Below are 23,848 nucleotides of genomic sequence, written 5' to 3'. Positions count from 1 at the left end.
GGTGATTCCCCTTTCTTGCCATGTGGGTAATAATCAGCACTGTTCATCTGTCCTTGCTGTCCCGCTGCCCCTGAGAATGTGCCTACCTATCTTCTCTGCTGCTGACCTGGGCTCCAAGCTTCTCAATGGCTGAACAGGTTTCATCAGTTTGTCAGTGCTGCGCAGAGAGAACAGGCTCTTCAACACTAAACGTGACTGAGCAGGAGAGCTGAGCATTCAGTATCCATCAGGGAAACTGGAGGCTTATGGGACCTGACAAAATAGGCCAGGCCTAAGAGACTGGCAGGAAAAGCATATGCCAGTGCTGAAGCAAGTCTTACCTGTGAGGAGGCTATCCGTCCCTTCTTGTTTTCTGAAGGATTTTCACTCAGTTTGCCCGCCTTATTACTTGAGCTGCATTTGTAACACGTCCATCTTGTCTGACCCTCAACTTCTAGCGTACATTCCTTACTTTGGAGACAGAATGAATGATACAAATGGCCGCAGCTATAAAATGAAGACAAACAAATTACACTTAGCATAAAATTCACACACATGAACTATAGAATACACTTGTATGTGGTAAAGAAAAATCTCAACTAGTGGCCGGCTACTCAGGGACAAGTACCAAGAGGGGACGTGTATTTAATGATATCCTCCCCTTTAGGGATCCAGTCTTGCCTTACTTGAATCTTACGTTGTGAGTGGCACGCCTCCACACTGCAGAAGCTGGGCGGAGCCTACGTTTACTCTAACTGTAGCGTTCTGATCATTCTTTTTGGGGATCATTGTTTAAAAAAGCAATTGGGAAAAAGAATTATGTAAGTAGCTTGGTAATAACATGAGAGCCCTCACCATATTCAAGGCAGACTACGGCTTCAAACAATGATAAAGGTGCCAGGCTCTAAAGCTTAACGATGCTCCTAAGAGGGCGTCCCTGGTGGCTGGCTCTGAACCCCTGTCTCTAATTGGAAACACTGGATTAGAAGGTGGTCCTTTTCTCTCCTGTTGTCCTTCCACTTCTCAATGCTGCTTTTTCCGGTACAGAACCCGTGTCTCATAGGCTTGCCTTTCCTCTACCTAGCCCTGCTCCTTCAGTGATTACTTCTAGTTCCAAACCTTTAAGATGCTGCAGGCTCCTGACTCGCAGATGTATACCACCAGCCCAGGCCTCTCCCTTCAGTCCTATCTGTCTCCTTGGCAACTCTACCCTTGATGCCCAACACGAGTCTTAATTTAACACATCCAAACACAAGTTCCTAACTTCACTACCTCCACTTCCACTGCACACTTTTATCTGACCTTCTACATCTCAATAATAGTGACTATATTCCTCCAGTTTCTCAGGTGAGACTCTGGAGCCATCCCTGACTGCTTTTTGCTTCATTAATGGTAAACATTTCTATAAGCAAATCCTATGATTCTGCCTCTACATGATCCCCAGAATTTTCGCTTCTTAGCTCTTTGCTGCTGACTGTGCTGGGCCGTCTCTCACATGGGCCCTGAAGTAGCCTTACTGGCATTTTGCATCTTTCCTTGACCCTCCATAGCAACACAGCAATGAATGACCATTAACATGGCCCTCCCACTCTCAAAACTACACAGCGCCTTCTAAGAAGAAAGTCCAACTTTGTACAAGAACCAGTTCCTGCCTGGTTAGCCTTTGTTCTTCCTCCACCATCCCTCTTGTCATTGTCTCCTCACTCTGTCCAGACCTGCTGTGCCACCCACTCACTGTCCTTGAAGTATACCAGGAAGGGCATTGCCTGACAGCCTTCATATCCCCACCCCCAGCTTAACATGCTCTATAAATGAGAGAGCCACTTCCTTGTGTCTTAAAATCTCTCAAACATCATTTAAACGGGGAGACAATCCCTATCTGCTCTCTAAAAATTAGCAGCTACCAACATCCTTTCCTCTATACTGTTTTATTTTTATTAATGTAATAACCAATTACATAAAGTTTCAAAGTTGATTGTTAAACAGTGAGGCATTCCTAATGATGTTGTATAAAACACCCAACCCCCTAAACTTCTGCACATCTCTCTGCATGCTTTATTCTTTTTTCCATAGTAGCTATCACTGGTTCACATCTCACTCCTGTGTTCATGCTGTTCTATATCCTGATGAATAGCTCTGGTGCACAGTAGTGTCTTTGTTAGGGTTTCTACTGCTGTGATTAAACACCAGGGCTGTGATGATTTGAATGAAAATAGCCCCATAGGCTCACATATCTGAATGCTTGGGTCCCCAGTTGGTGGAACTGTAATTCCCCAGTAAAGTCTTTCTTCTATAAATTGCCTTGTGGTTGTGGTGTCTTATCATAGCAATAGAAAAGTAACTAAAAAAAATTATTTCAGTTTATAACTCAGGTCGCATTCTTCACTCAGGTAAAACAGGGCAGGCACCGGCATTTATTTATTTATTTATTTATTTATTTATTTACATTTTATGTGTGTGGGTATTCTGCCTGCATGCCTGGGGCTCATGGAGGTCAGAAGAGGATATCAGATCCACTGGAAATGTAGTTACAGATGGTTGTGAGCTGAAATCCAGGTCTGCTGCAAGAGTAGCCTGTGCTCTTAACCACTGAGCCATCTCTCCAACTCCAAGCCTATTTTTTTTAATTGACTCAGGACCACCTGCTCAAGGGTGGTACTAACCATAGTGGTCTGGGCCCTCACAGGTTTGACTACAGGCCAATCTTATGAAGGCATTTTATATTTTTCAATTAGGTTCCCTTTTCTCACAAATTTTAATTTGTGTTAAACTGAAAAAAACAATCAAACAAAAACAAGACAAGTAGGTTCTAGTGAACATCTTTAACAGAAATGGGTTCTTCGTATGATGAGAACACTTTCCTCGGTCACCTCCAGACCAGCCAGTCTTCCTGCACAGCTGGTGTTTCCAAGTGCTTACTTATACCAGGCAGCCAGTGGCTGATTACTATAGTACTGTTACTATCTCAGTCTACACATAAGGAAACCAGGATAACTGAACTCAGGAAGTTTGACTCTGAGCCATACTGTGTTATCTCTCCTCACATTATTTTGGATAAACTGTCTGATCCTGGTGCTAAGCTCTCCTCTTGTGTCACCTGTGTATGGAATGTCTCCTCTCTTGGTATTGGGATTTAAAGACAATCAATGTGTTTGCTGATTCCTAAATGTCTTATTTCCCCTCAACATGGTTCTCAATTTCTGACGAGAGTATGTATGTTAGATAAACCTTTGAACAATCCAGAAACCACCTCAAGCCCCAGACCTGCAGGACAAGGTTCCTGTTGTCCTAGTTTCTTACACTGGTCTCTCCTCAGACTAGGGTGCCATGTTCACCCAGTTTTTCAAGCCAAAGGCCTGGTTTCCACCTCCACACTCAATGCACTAAGATGGTCACAGCTTTCAGAGTCTATGTGACCCAGTCTTGTCCTGCTCATGGGTCGTCCCTGAGAGAGAGAGAGAGAGAGACACGCATTCCCTCACTGTGCTTTCTTAACATACTGTTCCTTGGCAACACTGCGCTCGCCCATGCTTCTGCTCTGTGTGCACGTCTCATCCTGACTCTGACTTACAGGACTCACATACTTACTTACAGACTGAGACCCTTAATTCCCCTCCCCTCTCCCAAGCAGACTGTAAGGGCAGTGGAGAAGGGACTCTGCCAACTGTGCCCACTGCTTCAATGGCTGACTGAGGCTGCATGGTCACATTGACTCCCGCTTGGCTACTATGGCCATGAGAGTTAACATTCCCTCCCTCTCTTACCTAAAGACAATAATTTCATCAGCCATTTCTTGGCGTCTTTTGTACTGCTGTAAGCATATAGAACAGTAATCCTGTTTGGGATTGAGTCCTCTGCATACTGATGCTCTCAGGTTACACAGTGACCAGTGGAGATCCTGGTTCAGGAGGCTGGCTGTTGTTTCTAGCAAGGTCTATGATGGGTCAAAACAAAAGAAAGGGTGAAAATGCAAGACAGGGATTGATGAAGAGCAACACAACTGGAACTGGAGCACTCCATAGAAGACGAGACAACCGAACATCCAGATCCACAGGCCCCTCAGGGACCCGTCGTGTGCAGACACTAAGATGTTCAAGACTGCCACTAGCTCCTAAGCAATGTGTGCTCTGCCCTTTTGTGGCCTAACTCAGTCCGGATGGCTTTCAGATGACTCGATAAGGCCAAACCTATTCAGTGCATTTAAAACTCCTCTCTTGATGGCTGACAGGCTGGGTAAGAACAGCCCTGCTCCCTGGCCTCTTACTGAGAAGGCTGCACGGCAGTGCTTCAAATCCGCTCACTGGAAAGCTAACGATGGTCATTATTCAGTGCTCCTCTCCCTTGGGCAGAGATCTCATTTTCTGATCAGCACTTAAAAGTCATTTGAAGCTGCTCAAGACCCTGCCATCTGTCATTGAGACATTCCGCAGCTAGCACGTCAGGTCACCTTAGGGCTGCCTCCGCTTGTAAAGTGCTCTCATGCCATATCAACTTTCAATGTTCATACCCATCCATCGCTGAGCCATGTAGTCAGGGAAAGACAGACTGTGTATAGCCCACCGCTTAGCTACACAGTTTAATTCTTTAACTTCACTTGAAATGCAAAACTTTGACTTAATTGTCAAGATATGCTAATTTCTTCCTAGTCTCACTCCTCTCTCCTCCTCAGATCTGCAGCAGGCAGGACCCTCCCAGCTGTGCTCAGCCTCCCTCCCACCTCCCAGGGTCTGTGTCTGTGGGGGCATTGAGTCCCCTATTTGAAGAAAAACTTGAATTCTTAAGGTAAATATTTAAGAAAAACTGCCTCTCAATTTTTCTTCTCACTCCTAAATTCTTAACAAAAGCAGACTCTGTACCAACACACCGAGGTGGCACGCTGTACTTTTCCTCAGGAAGAGAGTGAGCACCAAAGTCAAGCTGGCTCTAACTGAATCTTTAAGTAATTCTGAGTTAAGAGAAGAAGCACAATTTCTAGTTAGCTGCAATAACGTTTCAGAACACTTAATTTTTCTTTGCTTTTTTTCTATAATTGTACTGACTGACCCCTTTTATGGATCACAGATTTTTTAATTAATCATTTTCCAAAAAGTTTATCCTATTTCCATTTTGAAATTAAAATACTGGTCTGATTGCCACTGAATCAAAAAGTAAGATGCACCTGAATATTCTCTCTCTGTGTATAAGTTAGCAAGAAACTTAAAAGTAGAAAAAGGTACATATGTATTTAAATATACCTTATTTTAGTAAGTAGTAATTTTCAAATTCAAAAATATTCAAACAGAAAGAGAGGAAAGAATAGAAAAGAAAAACACGATTTCTTTTCCACCTTAAGACAAACTTGGGTGCAAGCAGCTTACTTACTTGCTCATAGTTAAAGGTGTCCAGCATCCCCAGAATAAGGCCCTGAATTTCTCCAAGTTTTCCTTTCCCATAAATTGGGTCCTATTCAGAAAAAAAAAAAAAAAAAAGTAATTGTTATGACTCTTGGTGCTTTAACATCATTTTGAGCACTTGCTCTGGTGGGTGTTGTTTCCCTGAGGCCGTGTCTCACTCTGTAGCTCAGGTTGGCATCAAACCTGCCATGCTCCTGAGCAGGGATGAGCTACCATGGATAGCTTCCACACTAACCATTACAACATGCTTGCTCTTCCTGAACCACACCCATCCTCCTGAGTCTCAGGGTTACAGGATGAGCTATGTACTAACAGTCACAGCAAACGTGTTCTTCTGTGAACTGTACCCAGGAGACACTTGTTTCTCTCTAGACATCCTAACTGTTTTGGAAAATAAAATGGGTGACCCAAGTCCCTTCGATGACCATCTTCTCTGTAAGTCTGATCTAACTTATCACCTCTGCTTCCCTCAGAAGCCTGTGTATTAGACACCAACCCTCCCTGATCCATCCACAGCATGAAAACCAATGTATCCAAGAACACCAGAATCTGTACGTCAACCACTCAGCACCCACATTTTGTCACGTCTTGCTTAAAACCAACTAAATTCCCCTAATTTTGGAGACAAACAGCTTTCAACATGTTTTTTCTAATAAAGCCATTACTGCTAAATCACAGCTATTTAAAACCTCAAGTTCTCTCTACTCCTTTTTGTAGTAGGTATGCCAAGCACTTATTTATTGTGCACAGTCCCCAAACAGTAAGTGGACCAAAACCTTGGAAGTCCAAGCCACCCATCCAGAGACTACTGGCACTCAACAGGCCTTGCTTCTGGATGCATTTCTTAGCGTCTGCGATATGATCATCACATGCCTACTTTTCAGTTAATGTTACACTCTGATATCATATTTCTGAGTAACTACAGAATAGAAATCATGTTAAAATGTAACATTTTTCCTAATCATTCCAGGCTGTTATGTCTGGGGTCTCCTCCCCACCCACTGTCCAAGCTGATGACTATAATCTGGTCTGAATTTCTGACTCTTTTTTAAGAGAACATCTCCAGAAAGAGAAATTATGGACTAGAGCACTTTTATGGCTGCAGGTATATACTATGTTGACAAACTGCTCCATCCAATATGTATCATACAATTTTCATCTTCAGCATATTTTATGCCCCTTTAAACTGTATCTTTGACTAGATTGATAACAAATGATCAGGTCAAGCTCGAATACAAGGCTATGTATAACACAAGTGACTATCAAGTAGAAAAATCCAGGCACACAACAAAGATCAAAGTAGACACTGTTTGTTAAAGTGTAGAATACGTCAAATACAGGGGCAAGCACTTTATACTGTCTGTCCCACCCCCATGATCAGGCACCTGCATATGATTTGACCAAGTGCACACGGAAAACAGCAGAGTGACTGTGTGTGTACATGTATAGACTTTTTGAATTGTAACTGCTTCCTAAATAAACATGATTTTACCATAACTATTTACATATCATTTATAATGCACTAGGCATGGTAAGGGGGAGCCAGGCTGGGGAGGTGGAGGCAGGAGGATACTGAGTTTGAGGCCAGCTTGGGCTACAGAGCCACAACAATCAAACAAGTGAGAAAATGAGGCAGGTCTCATGCAGACTCACTTTTATATAAGGAGTGGACATGCAGGCGTCTGTATCTCTGGGGGCTCTCAGAACCTGACAGGGTTGCAGGATCACCCAATAAACATCCCTGACATCGTCCAGCACTTCAGTGAGGCTGAGAGCAAGCAAAGTTTGTGAAAGAACTGCTATGCCAAGAGGCTGCATTTGCATCTAGAAACTTCAGAACCCAAGTTTTCATAGTCTCCCGTATATATGATGCCTTCCCAGGTATAGATACATAAGAAATAAACAAGGAAACAAACAATTTTTGCTGGACAATATAGGTAACTAAACTGAATGATAAATAAATGACTGTCAGAAACGTCTCTGGCAACTTTGTGGTAAGTCATGCTGTAAGAGAAGCTGAGCTTAGAAAGAAAAACTTTGGGTGAATTTGGGTGAATTTAATGGTTGCTCATTTTCAGTCATGACTTCTATGTTGGCTCTGGGAGGCTGGGCAGTACAGCTTCTAATGGAGACTAGCACCAGGCTTGGGTATTTTCTAGAGCAGCATGGAGCTGGCTTGGGTATTTTCTAGAGCAGCATGGAGCTGGCTTGGGTATTTTCTAGAGCAGCATGGAGCTGGCTTGGGTATTTTCTAGAGCAGCATGGAGCTGGCTTGAGTGTCTCCTAGAGCAGTATGGAGTTGTCTCTCATAGGTTCCTCTAGTCATTTCAGCTGTGTATTTTGTACTAATTACAAGTGAATTAAGGCTTGAGCGGATCCTATCTGTGCAGGTCTGACTCAGCTGGAGAGCACATCACTGAGCTAAAGATCCTGTGCCAGTGGGGACCCCTTGCCAATCAGGTTCACCTCCTCTGCTGGAAAAACAACGCACACCACACATCCACATGACAATTCTCTTGCATAAAAACAGATATATGTAACGTCTTTCATCCTTATTTAATTATGCTTTGGTGAAGCTCCCGTTAGATACACTCATTTCTTAGCCACAGAGTCAATCAATAACACCATGCTATAAAAATTCAACTTAACATCTATTCTAACATGTCCATAAATGTATGACTGTATTCATGGCTCTGGTGTTTGACAGGAGAGATCGAAGAATAAAGAGATCTTAAAAGGCTAAATTCAGAGAAAAAGAAGACATCTTTATAGGTTATTTCTATATTTACTTCAGTACACTTTGCTTCACTATACATAATTTAGGAGGGAAACCAGGAAAACTACTCAGGCTGAGGCAACACATCAATTATAGAATTCGAGGAGAGCACACAACAGCCACCAGTCCTCATAATTACTCTGCAGACTCCAGCTAGTTCTCATGAAAAAGCTGCTGGTGTTCCCCTGTAACTTGCTGTTAACTGTGCAGGAAGACATACGGTGGCCACATACAATTTCAAAAGCACATCGGAAAAAGATGCAGTTGCCGCTTTCCCATACATCTTTCTGGAACGTATTCTGTCACGTGTGTGCTTTGTTCTCTAACTAAGTACTAGCTTCAGTCTTAGCATGGCTCTATGTAAGTAAGAGTGTATGCTAGGCTCGCTGTTTCCTCCGCAGGACACTCAGAAGTAGCTTTCTTAGAAATCAGGAATGACTTCAGTCATACGGCAGTGTCTGCTTAAAAATCGTTGGTTTTATTTATTTATTTATTATTATTATTATTGGTGTGTGTGTGTGTGTGTGTGTGAGAGAGAGAGAGAGAGAGAGAGAGAGAGAGAGAGAGAGAGAGAGAGAGGGGGAGGGCATGTGTGTACACAGCATGTGTGTGGAGTGGAGGCCAGGGACAACTTTATGGAGTTAGCTTTATCCTTCGACATAGGTTCTAGAATTGCCATGCTTGATATGAAGCTTCTTTCCCCACTGAGCCATCTCACCTGCCCCACCCAGTGATGCCTTTCTAACTTAAGAGTTAGAATACGGGTTCATTAAGAGTGTCTTTATTTATCAAGCACTTATGGTCCTACAGAAGCTGTATAAGTCAGGCCCTGAATCACTTGAATAAATACGTACCAGTCAGATTATGGCCATGTATTCTAGAAAAACCAACTTATTTCAGTTCTGTGGGCAATTATGTGTCTAAATAATTGTCCCTCCCTACGTTCTCCCTGGGGGAGTTCTAGATTAATATGAACATGAAAAACACACTGACTCATGGTAGATAGAGAGAAAGCCGGAGATGTGAAGCCAGAGACCTGTTCTCACCCAGGAATGGTAAACTGAGGCAAGTTCAGAATGATGCCTTCCTCTCTAGAAAGGCAACGTTGTGAATGCTTACTGTTCAGGGATCAAAAAGACAGTGTGCACCAAGACTCCATGACATGGGTGTGGTCCATCACTCATATGGCATGGGTGTGGTTCATCACTCACAGGTCCATGTGTTGGACACTCAACTAAGTCCTCAGTACAGGAATGCTGGGATCTAGAAAAGGTCACTGTAGGTAGCACCAGACTAGTAGAAAATACCAGGAATGGTAAGGCATTTCTGAGAGACACCATATTGTTCCCCTGAGCACTGCTCCTGAAGAACTGTAGTCATTCTGAATTATTTTTGGCTTCTGTCCTGGGGGTGCAATCATTCCCTCTTGCACAAGCCCTGGGCAAATGATGTCATACATTACGAGGTCTTCACTAGAGTGGAACAGACATGAGGCTGTGGCCTGGTATTCCATAGGATGAGCTATGTAACAACCACTGATGAGGGAAACTGAGGGGGAGGGGATGGAGGTGTGCTAGTAGAACAGACAGTCCTTAAAATGGACTCTTATGGGGCAGACTCTCATGTCATTCACACAAGCAATCAGTGAACAGGGTAAAAAACCTAATACATGATAATTCACTTGTTCCTTAAAAATACAAAGTTAAATGGAGGAAAATGTAAATGTCATAATGGAAAATGTGAGTCAGGAAACAGGAGACTTTGGAAGTCCTCAGCGTCTGCATTCAGGACACGGTGCACATTTAACTTCTCTATCCTTTGCTTTTTCTCCCTTGTCAGCAGATTTTTTATTTTTACGTTTCTGAGACAGAGTCTGGTGTAACCCAGGCTGGTCCTGAACTTGCTGTGTAGCCAAGGACCACTTTGAACTTCAGCGCCTCTTCCCTACTTTTGGGGTGATGGCTCCGCATGAATGAACCTCCACACAAGGTTTGGATGTGGTGCTTTCTGCATGCAAGGCAAGCATGCTATCAGCTAAGCGCCACACCTACCCTGTCAGAGACATATTTGTAATTGCCTTTTCTATATCAAGAGCTTGTTATAAGTAAAAGTACCTTTAATATTTAAAACTTTATATGTATAAAGAGGTGAAGTTATTAAAGCAAAGAAAAACACAAAAGTTTAAGATCAAAGCAGCCTCCTGACTGGTAAGGAGTTATTCGTTGCTGTGAGCGGGATTTTATCATGAACCCAGTGCATGTCAAAGCTAAGATTTTCTGTTTTGAAACACAAGATGTTTCTAAGTGACATGACGCTTTGCAAAGGGAAAGCAGAGTTTTGGTATAGCGAATACAGCATAGTGTGTGGGTAAGCTCATCATAAAGCACAATGTGCACACAAGAAAGAGCCTCCTTTGAGATTTAGATTCACTTTTTCAAGCCTTATGGAGGAGGTGTTACTCTGCATGTTTACAAACTTTGTGGTTAATAGATTTACAACATATGGAAAGAGTCTACCTTGAAGAAGTCCTCAATATGTGATAGCTGTCAAGGACTAACTGTGGTAACCAACACACACCTGAGAGCTGGGTGTGGAGGTGCACATATCTGAATTCAGCACTGGAAGATCTTTGTGAGTTTGAGGCCAGCCTGGGCTACGCAGTGAAACTTGTCTCAAGAGACCAAACAAATAAACAAAAACCCTATACACATTACTCATGTTTTTTTTTTCCTTCAGTGCTGGGGATGAATAAAGGGCCTCACACTATGCAAGCAAGGGCTCCACTACTGAGCAACCCTGGGTCCTAAGTGCCTAGGACAGACACTCTGTGATGAGTGACTCCTGAAGCAGAGCCCTTCATCAGACAGGTCGCTCAGAGCAAAGCACAGGGGAAGGAGCACTCAAGGGGCCTTAGAAGTGGAGCTGGTGGAGACATTCAGAAGCGATATAGAGACCTGTGCATCCGTCACCATTTGACTCTGTGTGTGTGTGTGTGTGTGTGTGTGTGTGTGTGTCTACTGCACATAAAGTGAGATGAGAAAGACTGGTGAGTCTAAGTCCAATCCTTGCTGTCTCTCCAAGAATGTTCACAGGTTTTTCTAAAAATACACCGTACAGTATTTTTAGTGTTCTCTTTTTTATGAAGACGGAAAGTTTCTAGTCTTTTTGCCAAAGACAACAGGAGAAAGTGTTTCTTACAATAACTCTGGACAAAAGGCTAGTGAGAATTTACAGCTGGGGTGAGTTTTTAACATAGAATTATATTTAGAATGAGCTAGAAAACTGAAATAACAACCATGACTTAGAATGCTTACATTTACTTTATTTTAGAGAACTTTCTTTCTTTTTCTTTTAAATCTGAAAGTATGATCAGCTAGAAATAAGTGACCTTTGTCTCCCAGGGGCTGCAACCATCAGGAAATGTATACATGAACCCCAAGGAAGCAATGTCAGGTAAAGCCATACCTAGGGGATGACACCATGCAAGACTGATTCAAGGTCAGTTTGAACATCAGTTATTGACAAAACATAGGTGATATAAGCCCCAGTCAATAGCCTCCCTTCCCCGCCTTTGAGCTCACCTGCAAGATCCTCTGTAAGATGGATGGGAGGGCGATGAATGCTGCCATGCTGTTTAGAACTTGCATGGTCAAAGACTTCAGAGCTGTTGGAACAAAAGTGTTAACACTAAGGCTTTTCTTGTTAGTTAGAGAAACAGTCACCTTACACAGAAACTTACTTAATCGAGGCCAGTTTGGTATCTTAAAAGTGACGGTTGGTCAGTTGCAGACACTACACATTTTCTGGATAAATTACGTAAGTACCACACATAAAGAAACACACAAGGCAAGATGGAGACTACAGGGGCTTCACTGGGGGGATAATGGGAATGTGTGACTAGGGAAGGCCACTGCCAGAGCAGGTTTTGAGGACAGAAAGTGGGCTGGTAAGGCGAGTGGCCTGGCCTCACCTGTGGTTCCTACGGGCTTACCTTCACAGTGCAGATGAGGAGGCGCAGCCGAGCTGCACAGCTTCTGTGGTGCCATCATTGCCTCTAACAGTGGAAACCATAGTGCCTGTGTCACCGGAGGAAACAGAAACATTGGCATAGTGTTAGCAGATGAAGTGTACATGTAATGGCAAAAATCACGCAGAGACAAAATCTGCATTGGACTGGGAAAAGGCAGGAGGTCACCTTCATCTGCTTTGGGAAGCATAAGGATGATGCAGGATTGTAATACCATTTGTGTATAGAGAGTATGGGTGCAGACAAGCCATGGAAGCTTCCTGCTATGCTCTCTCACAAGTGACAAAGAAGGGATAAATACCCTCCACAGCCCCTGGCCTCCACTCCTGTTCTTCAGGTTATCCACAGACTTTCCTACACAAGAATTAGGCTCTTTTTCCTACCCTGATAAACCTTAAAAGGGAGGGTTAAAAAAAAAAAAAAAACAACAACAACCAAAAACCACATCAGCATCACCAACTTCACCAAGAGATAAACAGACTTACCAGTTACTTATTACTTCTATGATGGACTCTATTTAATGCCCTCCATGTATTTTTTGCCTTGTTCTCATAATAACCTTATATTGTAGGTATCTTTGCTTGGTTTAAAGAAATTAAGTAATTTGCCAAAGGCAACACAGTAACAACAAGGTAGTAACAACACTGACTCCAGGTAGTGGGCTTCCCAGTCTTTACCACAAAGACCAAGCTAGTAAGTCTGGCAATTCACTGTTAGGTAATCATTTATAAACACCTGAACCCAGTATCTTAGAAGGACTTAGTGCTGCCAGCATCCAGGAGACCTGAGGAAGGGTCAGTGGAACAGAGGAGGAGTGTGGTCTCTCACAGCACACCAGCACCTGCTGCTCCCATCGAGCCATCCTGCACCCCTGAGCCCAGGCACACCAGTGAGCCGACCAGTGAGCTGTCCTGCCGCCCTGAGCTCAGGCAGGGAGCTGTATTGCCTCTGCGTCCCTCTCCACTTAACCGCTGCTGTCTGCAGATCATCAACCTGGGGCTGTATTTCTTTCAGCCAGTGATTTTGTTCCTGTGTTTTTCCCTCAAGTACCTCACCTTCCATTCATTCTCTTTCTATCTTGTTTTTAGAGACACATCATGCACTTGTTCATTTTAGGAAACTCTTATTTTTACGTGGCATACCTAATTTGTACTTTTGGTTTATAGATTGTGCTTGGAAATCTGATTTATAGAGTCTAGACTGAGATCTGCTTTATAGTGTCCTAGCCTTACTGTAGTTATGCCACATTCAGTGGGTATCCCTGGGAGGCTTACTCTGTTCTGTTTTGTTTCGGTTTGGTTTTGAAGAGAAATGAAGGAGGAGGAGTTCTAGAGCAGAGGAGAGGTGGGGGCCAGGAGGAGTAGAGGAGAAAAACTGAGGTTAGGAAGTAACTATGTAAAGAATAAAGACAAAAAATAAATTTAAAAATTTGATTTATTAAATTATTTAATCAAGATGATTTTTTACAATTATCTTTTAAAAAGGTGTATTGCTTCCAAGTGGCAGATGATGTATGTGTAGATATAAAAGCCATGGGATGTATTCATATTATAAACAGAACAATTATCCTTTTATTAAATATCTACATTAATCTTAAACATACGGTAAACACACCTTATTCCTCTCATTCTGTCACACTAACTTTTAAGATTTTAAATTGGGCAAGTCTAAAAATACTCATTAACATAATGATCCAAAATGTGTCAATCCCATCACCTGAGAAGATGATGACACAGCTTGAATTTCTGCCTTGAGATACATAGGAAACAGCTTTGTTTTTAGAGAACTACATGATGGCATCATCCTTGTTAAGTGCAATCATGGGGCATGAGACATTAGCATACAGACACGCAGGACATAGAACAAATACGCAGAGGTGGGTGCTCAGGACATAGACAGATACCCAGAGGTGGGTGCTCAGGACATAGACAGATACGCAGAGGTGGGTGCTCAGGACATAGACAAGATATGCAGAGGTGGGTGCTCAGGACATAGACAAGATTTGCAGAGGTGGGTGCTCAGGACATAGATACCCAGAGGTGGGTGCTCAGGACATAGATACCCAGAGGTGGGTGCTCAGGACATAGAACAGATATGCAGAGGTGGGTGCTCAGGACATAGAACAGATATGCAGAGGTGGGTGCTCAGGACATAGAACAGATATGCAGAGGTAGGTGCTCAGGACATAGACAGATACCCAGAGGTGGGTGCTCAGAACATAGACAGATACCCAGAGGTGGGGTGCTCAGGACATAGACTGATACGCAGAGGTGGGTGCTCAGCCTCCTTAGAGAAGGACTGCCCATCCAATTCCCTAAGATCTAGCTTCAAGGAAACACTCCCTGCACAGTACTGGATTGCTGGTTGGCCTTCACCAGGGAGACAGTCAAGGCAGCTTATTACCAAGTTTTCTGATGTTTCAAACCTTCCAGTTGCTTCACTGTCTACAGCAGTAGTTCTTGCTTTCATGTCTTCAGTGTGAAACAAAGAGAAACAAAGTAAACTCCCATTAAAACTCCTCCAAAATGAAGGGTGCCACAAGCCCCCCACCTCCAACTGAGGCTCTATTGAAGTTGCTGCCTTCTGGAGGAAGAAAAGTAGTTGGTTTTCTTTAAGGGTTTAGTCCTGCAGAAGCATTAATGTATGGCTCAACCAAATCCTGCAAAGGGAAGGATACAAAGTTGGGAGGGAACAGGGAGGTCAGAAAGCATCTGAGGGAGTCAGAGGGAGGGGCAAAATATGATCAAAATATATTAAATGAAGTTCTCAAAGCATAAAAACAGAAATGCCCTAAACCTAATGAATTTTATAAAAATAAATTGATAGAAAGATGAGCATTTGAATATGTTGCTGCTGTTGTGAAAGTTGCTCAGAAATGAGAGAGGTTAGGTTCTTCATGTAGCCTTGGTTGCTTTGAGGTTTCAAAAGCCTACACCAGGCCCAGTCTCTCTTGCTGCTGCCTGTGGATCAGGATGCAGAACTCTCAACTACCTCTCCAGCACCATGTCTGTCTGTGGGCTGCCATGCTCCCCACCATGACCTCTGAACTGCAAGCCAGCCCCATCAAACGCTTTGCTTTACAAGAGTTGTCTTGGCCATGGTGTCTTTTCATAACTCCAACTATGGCAGAAGGAGAAGCAATTTCCTCTAAGAACACTATCTGACCATTCTCCAGTGAAAACCACACATCCAAGGGTATTTGGAGCAGCAAAATTGGTCTTGAACGATTAAAAACCAGGAGAGACAAAATTGGGTGGGTAGATATGGAAAGAGAGTATGTGAATATAACTAACATAGACTATATGAATCTCTCAAAAAACTAACTTTAAAAATCGGTAAGATATAAAGGACATAAGAATGTGCCCTTTACAAAATACAGTGACAAAGATCAATCCCAGTATGCCCCAGTAACAGAGATGTAAGAAGTAAGATTTAGTGATATGTTTTCAATTAGTATAAGGGTCACATGATGTTTTGTAATTGCCTCTTGCTTTCAAAATTACTTATGACTGAGCCGGTGCAAACTGAATATTGGAGAATCAGACTGCAGAATGTGGTCTTAAAATCGTGGAACTAAAAGATGACCGGCAGATGTGAGTGAAGAGGATGGTGTAAGGTTCTAACGTCTTGAGTACTAAATCAACAAAATAGAGAACACTCTTGCATCAGGATGTAAGAGTGGCTGCTTTGAGTTCAGGTGTCAGGCCCACCATTCAGTCATGGTTGGTCCCCAACTTACAGGTTCAAAATTAAAACTGCTTTGTTTTCAAAACTGCACCCCAATATAATCAACTAACTAAATGATGAATAAAAACAAAGACTTGGGAATAGAAACACTATGGAATGAGTTTGCATGACTTCCTCATAGGATCTAAAACTAAACTGTAATAGTAAGCACAGAACATAATTCTAACCTAGTGCAGATATCCAGATCTTTTGGTGTTTGTTTATTGGGAGCTAAACAAAATTATATGCAGTTTAGAAATTCCTTAGCTCTTAGAAAAGATAGAACACAGTATTTTAAAGAGAAAGTATCCTTTGGTTCATTTTTTTCCCAAAACTTATCAGCCTGAGCAGACAAATAATACATCCAGGGTGATATTCCCCAAACGGTGATGATGGCTATCTCTGGGTTATCATATGACTCTATTGCAATACTTTTCTTAAATCTCTCTGTGAACTTTCTATATTGTATGGCTTTCCTTTTTTCCTCTTCTGTGGTGTGTATGTGTGTGCATGCATGTGTGCATTCATATGTATAGGTATGTATGCATGCATGTGTGTGGCTATGTGTGTATTCATGTGTATGGGTATGTGTGCCTGCATGTGCTCAGTCAAACCCACAGTGTATAAAAGGCTAGTCCTTCAGAAGTCAGCACACCCAGCTGGGATCTATGTGGACTCTGGGGGTCTCGACCCCCTCTTGCTCATGGCAAGTACTTCAACTGCTGCATCAGCTCCCTGTCTGCATTACTGCATGATGTTTAAAATGTATTTGTATTATTTTATCAAAAAGTTTTTAATGAGGAAAAATTACATCTATGTGTAAATGTTTCTTATGCATACTTTTTACAATTCCTGACAAAAACATAATAAATTATAAAATTAAGAAAATATACCGAAGATGTACTTTTAATTTTAATATATATAGTAATATATATGAAAAAAAATAAACTTAGTTTCCCATTTCAGAAATGTAGGATGTGGAAATTAGGCCCTGCTACCAGCATAGAGCCAGAGTCAGGAGCTCTGGAGGACAAGCACAGAGAGTGGGGCTGTGTCTCTGAACTACCACCAGCGTTGCTTCTAGAACCACCAGGGAACTCAGCAGCTGTGCATCCTAAGCGCTTGGGGCTGCTAGTTCTCTGCAGTAAGTACCACCTGCTCCCATGCTCAGCCGGGTGGGCCTATGCTCTCAGTGTGCTCGGTCCACTGTTCGCAGCAGAGCTCCCTAACCTTGGCTACCACTAGAATCAGTACACAGCAGCAGGACATACTGATGGCTGGGTCAGTTAATTATATGGGGTACAGCACAAGGAATGAATATTTCAAAGCCTCCAGGCCACTCCATGCAGCCAAGGATGAGGATCACCCTCCATATTACAGCTGCTCTTTGCCCTCTGCTGCGCTCTGGGTACCTGCAGGGCTTAGCTCTCACTCTCACGCACTGTGGGCGGGCAGAAGAGATGACAGCTGACTACAAGGACGTGGTTCCACCACCCAGCACAAACAGAAACTCCACCCACTGCACAGATGCAGCAGGTGCCCAGCATTCCCACGCCTAGCACTGTGCAGCTCAATCTATGGCCATGAGGCCTCTGTGGAAGGAAAGAAGGCAGACACTCCTGATGGGAGCAACAAGAGCCTTGCAGTCCTAGGAACACCAAAGAGTGATTAAAGCCCAGACGAATTAAATTCAGGTGTCTAGGAGGGCAGTGGAAACAGAACTGACTCCCGGTTTCCACACAGAACAAGTTTTTAAAGGGCTATGCATATATCAGCCTACCTACCTCTCGCTGCTGCTGATTCAAATGCTGTGAATTTCTCTGGCAAAGAGCAATCGTCTCTACCACGGTATCTTCAACACCTTTCAGCACTATGTCCTCCTTTGTATCTAGATTTGGAAAGAGGATAAATATCATCTAAAGATACGCTACGATTGCCTGAGAGCCTCTGTGAAAAACCACACTCCACCCTGTGTGTGCGTGTGGCTTTAGTTGGTTCATCACTATTAACTCAACTGAATTCAGAATCACCATGGAAACATACTTCTCTGTGTGTGTTCCAAAAAGTTTTAACCAAAGAGTTGGGAGACACACCCTGAACATGAGTGTCACCACCTTAAGGGCTGGAGTCCAGGCAACAAGTGGGGAAGGAGGAGAAGAAGGAGAAGGAAGAAGAAGGAGGAAGAGGAAGAAGAAGAGGAGGAGGCGGTGGTGGCAGCTGCTGCAGGCTGGCTGTGGTCAGTGACCTCTCTCTTCCTGACTGAAAGTCACCTGACCTGCTGCCTCAGGCTCCTGCCACTACAGCTGTAGCTGCCCTTGCCCCACACCCTCCCCACACTGAAGGACTGTACCCACAAACTAGGAGCTAAAGAAATGTTCCTTCCTCAGTCACAGCTTAAGAAAGGTAACTAGTACCCATGCCAAACCCAACTTATTTTTCTCATCTCAAAACAGCTTCCCCCTAACTTCCAGAGGGAATTAAAGCTTCATCATCTCCAGTTGCCTGGCTCCTGAGTCTGCCCCTGCACACCTGCTGTGCCTCCACCTGTCCCCTGATGGAGAACTGGCTCTTCAAATCCCTACTCAAATCCCCTCTCTAAAGAAACCACTAAAGACCCCTAAGCCTTAACAACAGAGTGACAGAGGTGATGGAGGCTCATCTCTGTGCTCTCCCGAGGTTACTGGCTGGCCACTCCTATGAATTCCCATGCCAGGCCCAAGCTCCTTCCAGGCTCTGTGTGCACACTTTTATAATGTCTTCCATTACACACACTGACTCCTGAGCCACTAGTCTCTGAGCTTTCTCAACTCCCTTGCTATTCCCATGGCACCTCTGACACACTCTGCTCAACACCGAGCACAAGTTTATCTCCTGTGTCTCCTTCATGGGTCTAAGGCTTCAGAGGAGGGAGGGCTGTAGTTTTGTCACCTGTGTGCTAGCTGTGAAGACTAAACACAATGTCTCTCGCACAGGTCAGCAGTGACTCTGAAGGCAGGATGTTGCTACTGGACTGGCTATGAGACTATGAACTGGCTTCTGGGATGTGTCACTGACAAATTTCCACAGCAAGTAGGAAACACCCTTCTTAGTTTCCCTTAGCCATTCATATATTTGAAAAATTATTCTTTTAACACTAAATTTAAGAAAAACATCACGAAATGCACCAAATACAACAAAATCAAATTGATTAAAGATACTGACAATTCAAAAGTAATAATTAAATGTCTAGTTTGAGCATCAATAACAAAAGTAAATCAAGTATTTCCATAGGTTCTAAAAAGCCAGAGTATAATACAAGATGGCCAAGATACAACAAACTGTGTTGCCTAGGACATCAGCATCAAAAAATGTACTAGAGGAATGTGTGGGCGAAAGGGTTCAAGAGACTTGTTGTAAGAGGTGAGACAAGATAAAACTCAGCTAGGAAGGAATCCCTGACTTTACGGCAAGACAGAGCAAACTGTCAAGGAATATAAAAGCAAATACCTGACTAAAAACGGACAGAGGAGAAGAGAAAAAATACTTAAATGGTCAAAACAAGTACATCAAATGATGTCCGGCAGCACCACAGAAGGAGAGAGAAGGGAGGTGAGGAGACAGAAGAGGAACTGCTGAGGGAGAGATGGGTAGAGGGGAAGGGGCCCCTGAAACCCACCATGATAGAGAAGTGGAGGGAGGCCTGGAGGGCAGAGGAGGCAAGGATGGGAGCCTCAGTGAGACCATGGTGCAGCCAGCCCCACACTGCGGAGGAGGTGGGCCATGCAGGGACTGTGGAGAACCTTAACACCAGCATTAGAGTGCCAGCCTGGCACACATGATTGAGGCTCTCCATCCACGTCCCAGAACTGTAAGTTTTAAATGACTAATTTATCCAGCAATCCCACTTTTGTTCTTACAACCAAAAGAAAGCAAGAACCCCAAAATATCTGCATGCCAAGGATGTTCATAGCAGCACTGTTCAGCAGACCAGAGGTGGGACAGCCCGTGTGTCTGTTAAAATGTAAATAGCTCTAGAAGACCATCTGACATGTTCCAACATCTAAGAGCCGTAAGGACGGTACACTAGAGGAAATAACCATAAACTCAAACAGTACGATTTCACTCTTGTGAGTCAATCAAATTCAGAAATTCTAGAACTAGAAGGCAGAACAGAAGATAGGGGTGGGGGGTGGGGTGGGACCACAACGCCCTATCTAGGGAGATAAGAAAATTGAAACTAGATGGTGATGAAGTATATACTGCGGCATAATAATATTTATTTTTGTTGGTACACTTTGTAATTTTTTCTTATTTTACAGTCATTTTTAAAAATTAAAGAAATGTCAATGGACATAACAAATCATCTCTGTGTCAAAGTCACTCAAGATTCCAAGAGGTTACGGTTCACTGCTTGAGGCTACAGTTCACCTGCAGCTCTGATCTGCTGCTGTTTGCCACAGTTTAAGCACGTTAGTTGAGGGACCCACAGAGCAACTAGAGATGACATAGGGCAGTCAGAGGTGCCACACTCCCTCGCCTGGCTATCCTTATCCCACTACAGTGCATGTGACTTTAAAGTGTCCTTGAAAACCACTAAAACTTCACTCTACATTAGAGCAGATAAAGAGAACACATAAAAATGACTTGGTGTAGTTATTACTAAGTTAAGGCAGTATATTATATAACATTTCATGTAAGAACTTACTTTCATCCTGCCGTGTCATCTCTTGCAGCCTGCTCTGCAGTCTCTAGGAGGCAAAAACACAGGGGTGAGAAAACACTTTGTATTTCTACCCACCACATATTTGAACCAACTTTAGAGTAAAGCCCCAAGAAACAGCTGTGAGACGGCTCAGTTCCTGCACCAAGTCAATGACCTGAGCTGCGTCCCTGGGCCCCCACGGTGGAAGGAGGACGGATTTCTGCAGCTTGTCCTCGGACCTCCACACACACACTGTGCTTGCTTGTGCCCACACAGATACACATAAGTAAGGAAGTGAACACATAAAATGTTCTCTTGCTGTCATTCAGCAGGGACTCCTCCCTGTCCCTAAGGCTCACAGTGTGGGAATGGCTGCAGGGAATCAGGTGTCAGCAGCTCTGCCCACGTGTGCCTTTCTGTGCCACCACATAGTCGTCACTGATGCCTTCTAGAGCAGTACTGAGGGCCAAGATTTACCCATGTTTTGGATGAGGGTATGAAATTCTTACCAGGTCATAAGGAAAACAGGTGCTAACCGAAGGTCATGCCATGCCTACCCTCAGGGCACAGGGCACAGGGTATACACAGCTTTGCTGAATGTTCTCTAGCTTCCAGATGTTCTGTGGAGCCTTTTCATGTATATAAATTTTAACTTTGAAATTGTGCCATAAATAAATATGGTGCTGTTCTCAGTGAGAACATAGTTAAATACTTCTGTCTGCAGCTCACCTCGAAACCCAAGAGACAAAGACAGACTGAGGAGTGACAGAGGGTTAGAGGGACAGTGAGCACAGTCGTAGGCTACCTCCAGCAGCAGCAGGAAGGCGCCATGAACGTCCCCCTTCTTCTCCAACAGATACGCAGTGACTTCATGGAGCTGATACTTTTGTGTAATCTAGGAAAAACAGGAAGGGCTTCTGTAAGTTTGGGTTACAGTATGGAGAGCACAGCACACAACCCCGGGCCAGTCATTAGTGAACCCGCATCTTTGCGGAATGCTACCACCATACAGTACACTCTGTGCAGCCTGCCTAATCTGGCAGTTACGTTTTGAACAGATCCATTCTGTTGTTACTTGATTTTTCAAATTAATCACACATCTGAATGAGGCTCATCCGCTCAAGAAAAGCCAATACACATAAACAATAATAACAAAAAGTAGACAGTGTCAGTAATTCTACATAAAGCATTTAGAACAGAATGACTGAAATGAGTACATATTAACTTATGGGGTTTTAGTAAAAATTAATAAAATACCTAAGTCAATAAAAATATTAAGTATGTCCAGATACAAGAGGAATGTACAGAAAACAAAAGCAAGCAAAACTGGAGAAATACTGATGTTTCCGTATGAAGGACGGTCTTATAGATTGGCTTGGTTTCTTCTTCCACTGCTGTGATAAAATACCCAACAGAAGCAGCTTCAGGGAAAGCATTCACATGGGCTCACAGCTCAGAGACACAGTCCCCAGGGTGAAGAGACAGCAGCAGTCTGAAAGCAGCTGATGATATCTTATCCACTAGAAGGATGGCCTGCTGTGCAAGGCTCACTTTCCAGGACAGCCTGCTAGTGCAAGGCTCACTCTCTCCACTTACACACTCCAGGATGCATCGTCCTGAACAGATAGTTCTTTCTAAAGTCAACTAACCTAATCAAGGAAATCCTCACAGGCACCCAGAGGCTACAGCGTTCCCCACAGGTGTGCCCAGAGACTTATTTCCCAGGTGATTTGAAATCCAGCAAAGCTATAATTAATACTGACCGTCACACAGATCAACAATGAAAACTGTGAACATCTCAATAAATGTAGAAAATCATTTGGTGAAATGATTTGGTAAAACCCAACACCCTTTCATAGGCAACAATCAACGTGAACAGAACTTTCTTAAGAGAATCTCTACAATAAACACCATATTTACTGCAAAGTATCTGCCATGTCCCTCCCCTTAGATCAGAAGCAGGATGGAAGGCACACCAACACAGCTTCTGTTGTACTCTACAAGTGCAGTGTTCTAGAGTACCTAGATGCTTAAGAACAAGGTATAAAACTGGGCTGTAGAAACCCAAACTGTTATTATTCCTAGAAAGAATTACTGTCATAAAATACATAGAAACAATTTGAATTGGAAAAGACAATTGGTTAGTTAGTTGGTTGCTAAGTAGAAAGTAACTTGAATAATTTCTCATATTTTAATGTCACAGTAGCAATCACGAAGTATGTCCTTAGAGAGCCAGGGCATGGTGGTGCATGCCTTTATGATCACAGCACTCTGGAGACAGGCAGAATCTCTGTGACTCCAAGACCAACCTGTTCTACATATCAAGTTCCAGGCTAGCCAGGGCTACACAGTGAGACTCATCTTAACAAAACAAAACAAGCCTTATAGAAATGTTATACAAAAGACACAGAGTCATTTTAAAAAGGCAAATTTCTGAATGCGAATGCTAAGAGACAACACAACAGAGCTGTTCATTCTTTCTCATTGATGCAGCTCAAAGCATTTTACAATTAAAGCTGCAGAAGGTTTTAAAGAAATTTGGTACTGTGATTCCTGAGTGACACAGAGCTGATGGAGTCTGATCAAGAAGGGGAGAAGACAAGGCTTTCCCCAGATTATAAGCCTTCCTGTGAAGCTGCATGGACAAGAATATGTGGTGGGCATATAGGGAAAGACAACCAAAGGAAAGAAGAAGCGCACAGACAGATCTGCATTATAGAGTTTGACAGAACAAAGCATGGTGTTCAGTCAGTGAAGATGGTGTGCTGGATAGTTTTATGTCAACTTGATACAAGCTGGAGTCATTGAGAGGAATGAAGCATAAGATTCAGCTGTAGGCAAACCCATGGGCATTTTTTTAGTTAGTGATTGATGGTGGAGGGTCCAGCCCATTGTGGGTGGTGCCATCCATCAGTTGGTGGTCCTAGAGTCTATAAGAAAGCAGGCTGAGCAAGCCATAAGTAAGCAGCACCCCTCCATAGCCTCTGCATTAGCTCCTGCCTCCAGGCTCCCATCCTGTTTGAGGTCCTGTCCTGACTTCAGTGACAAACAGGAATGAGAAAACACAATCTGAATAAACCCTTTCCTCCCAGAGTTCCTTTGGTCATGGTGTTTCATCAGAGTAACAGTAACCCTAACTCAGAGAGCCAGGGAGATGGTTCAGTGGTAAAAGTGCTGCCTGAAAGCTGATGACCCAAGTTCAATCCCTAGATCCCACAGTGGAAGGAGAGAAGCAACTCCTGACATCTACCCGGGCACATTAGTGT

At 43.3% G+C, this 23,848-nt stretch overlaps 1 protein-coding gene across 5 annotated transcripts in view; it reads right to left on the bottom strand.

Moving 5' to 3' along the window:
- Vps8 (VPS8 subunit of CORVET complex) overlaps positions 1-23,848 on the bottom strand; it is a 218,724-nt gene that overhangs the window by 45,707 nt on the left and 149,169 nt on the right. For all 5 annotated transcript variants that reach the window (XM_076942711.1, XM_076942713.1, XM_034514845.2 and 2 more), the window contains 8 exons: positions 21,388-21,477; positions 20,586-20,628; positions 17,686-17,789; positions 12,140-12,224; positions 11,730-11,812; positions 5,341-5,421; positions 3,744-3,913; positions 321-486 (listed from right to left, as the gene is read on the bottom strand). In XM_076942711.1, the coding sequence (XP_076798826.1) occupies positions 321-486; positions 3,744-3,913; positions 5,341-5,421; positions 11,730-11,812; positions 12,140-12,224; positions 17,686-17,789; positions 20,586-20,628; positions 21,388-21,477 (822 nt within the window). The remainder of the gene's footprint in view (positions 1-320; positions 487-3,743; positions 3,914-5,340; positions 5,422-11,729; positions 11,813-12,139; positions 12,225-17,685; positions 17,790-20,585; positions 20,629-21,387; positions 21,478-23,848) is intronic.

The sequence above is a fragment of the Arvicanthis niloticus genome, chromosome 12 (assembly GCF_011762505.2).
Source record: "Arvicanthis niloticus isolate mArvNil1 chromosome 12, mArvNil1.pat.X, whole genome shotgun sequence".
In the NCBI taxonomy this organism is placed as follows: Eukaryota; Metazoa; Chordata; class Mammalia; order Rodentia; family Muridae; genus Arvicanthis; species Arvicanthis niloticus.
Note: the sequence above shows the minus strand (reverse complement) of the source record. Positions and strands in the feature narration are given on the sequence as shown.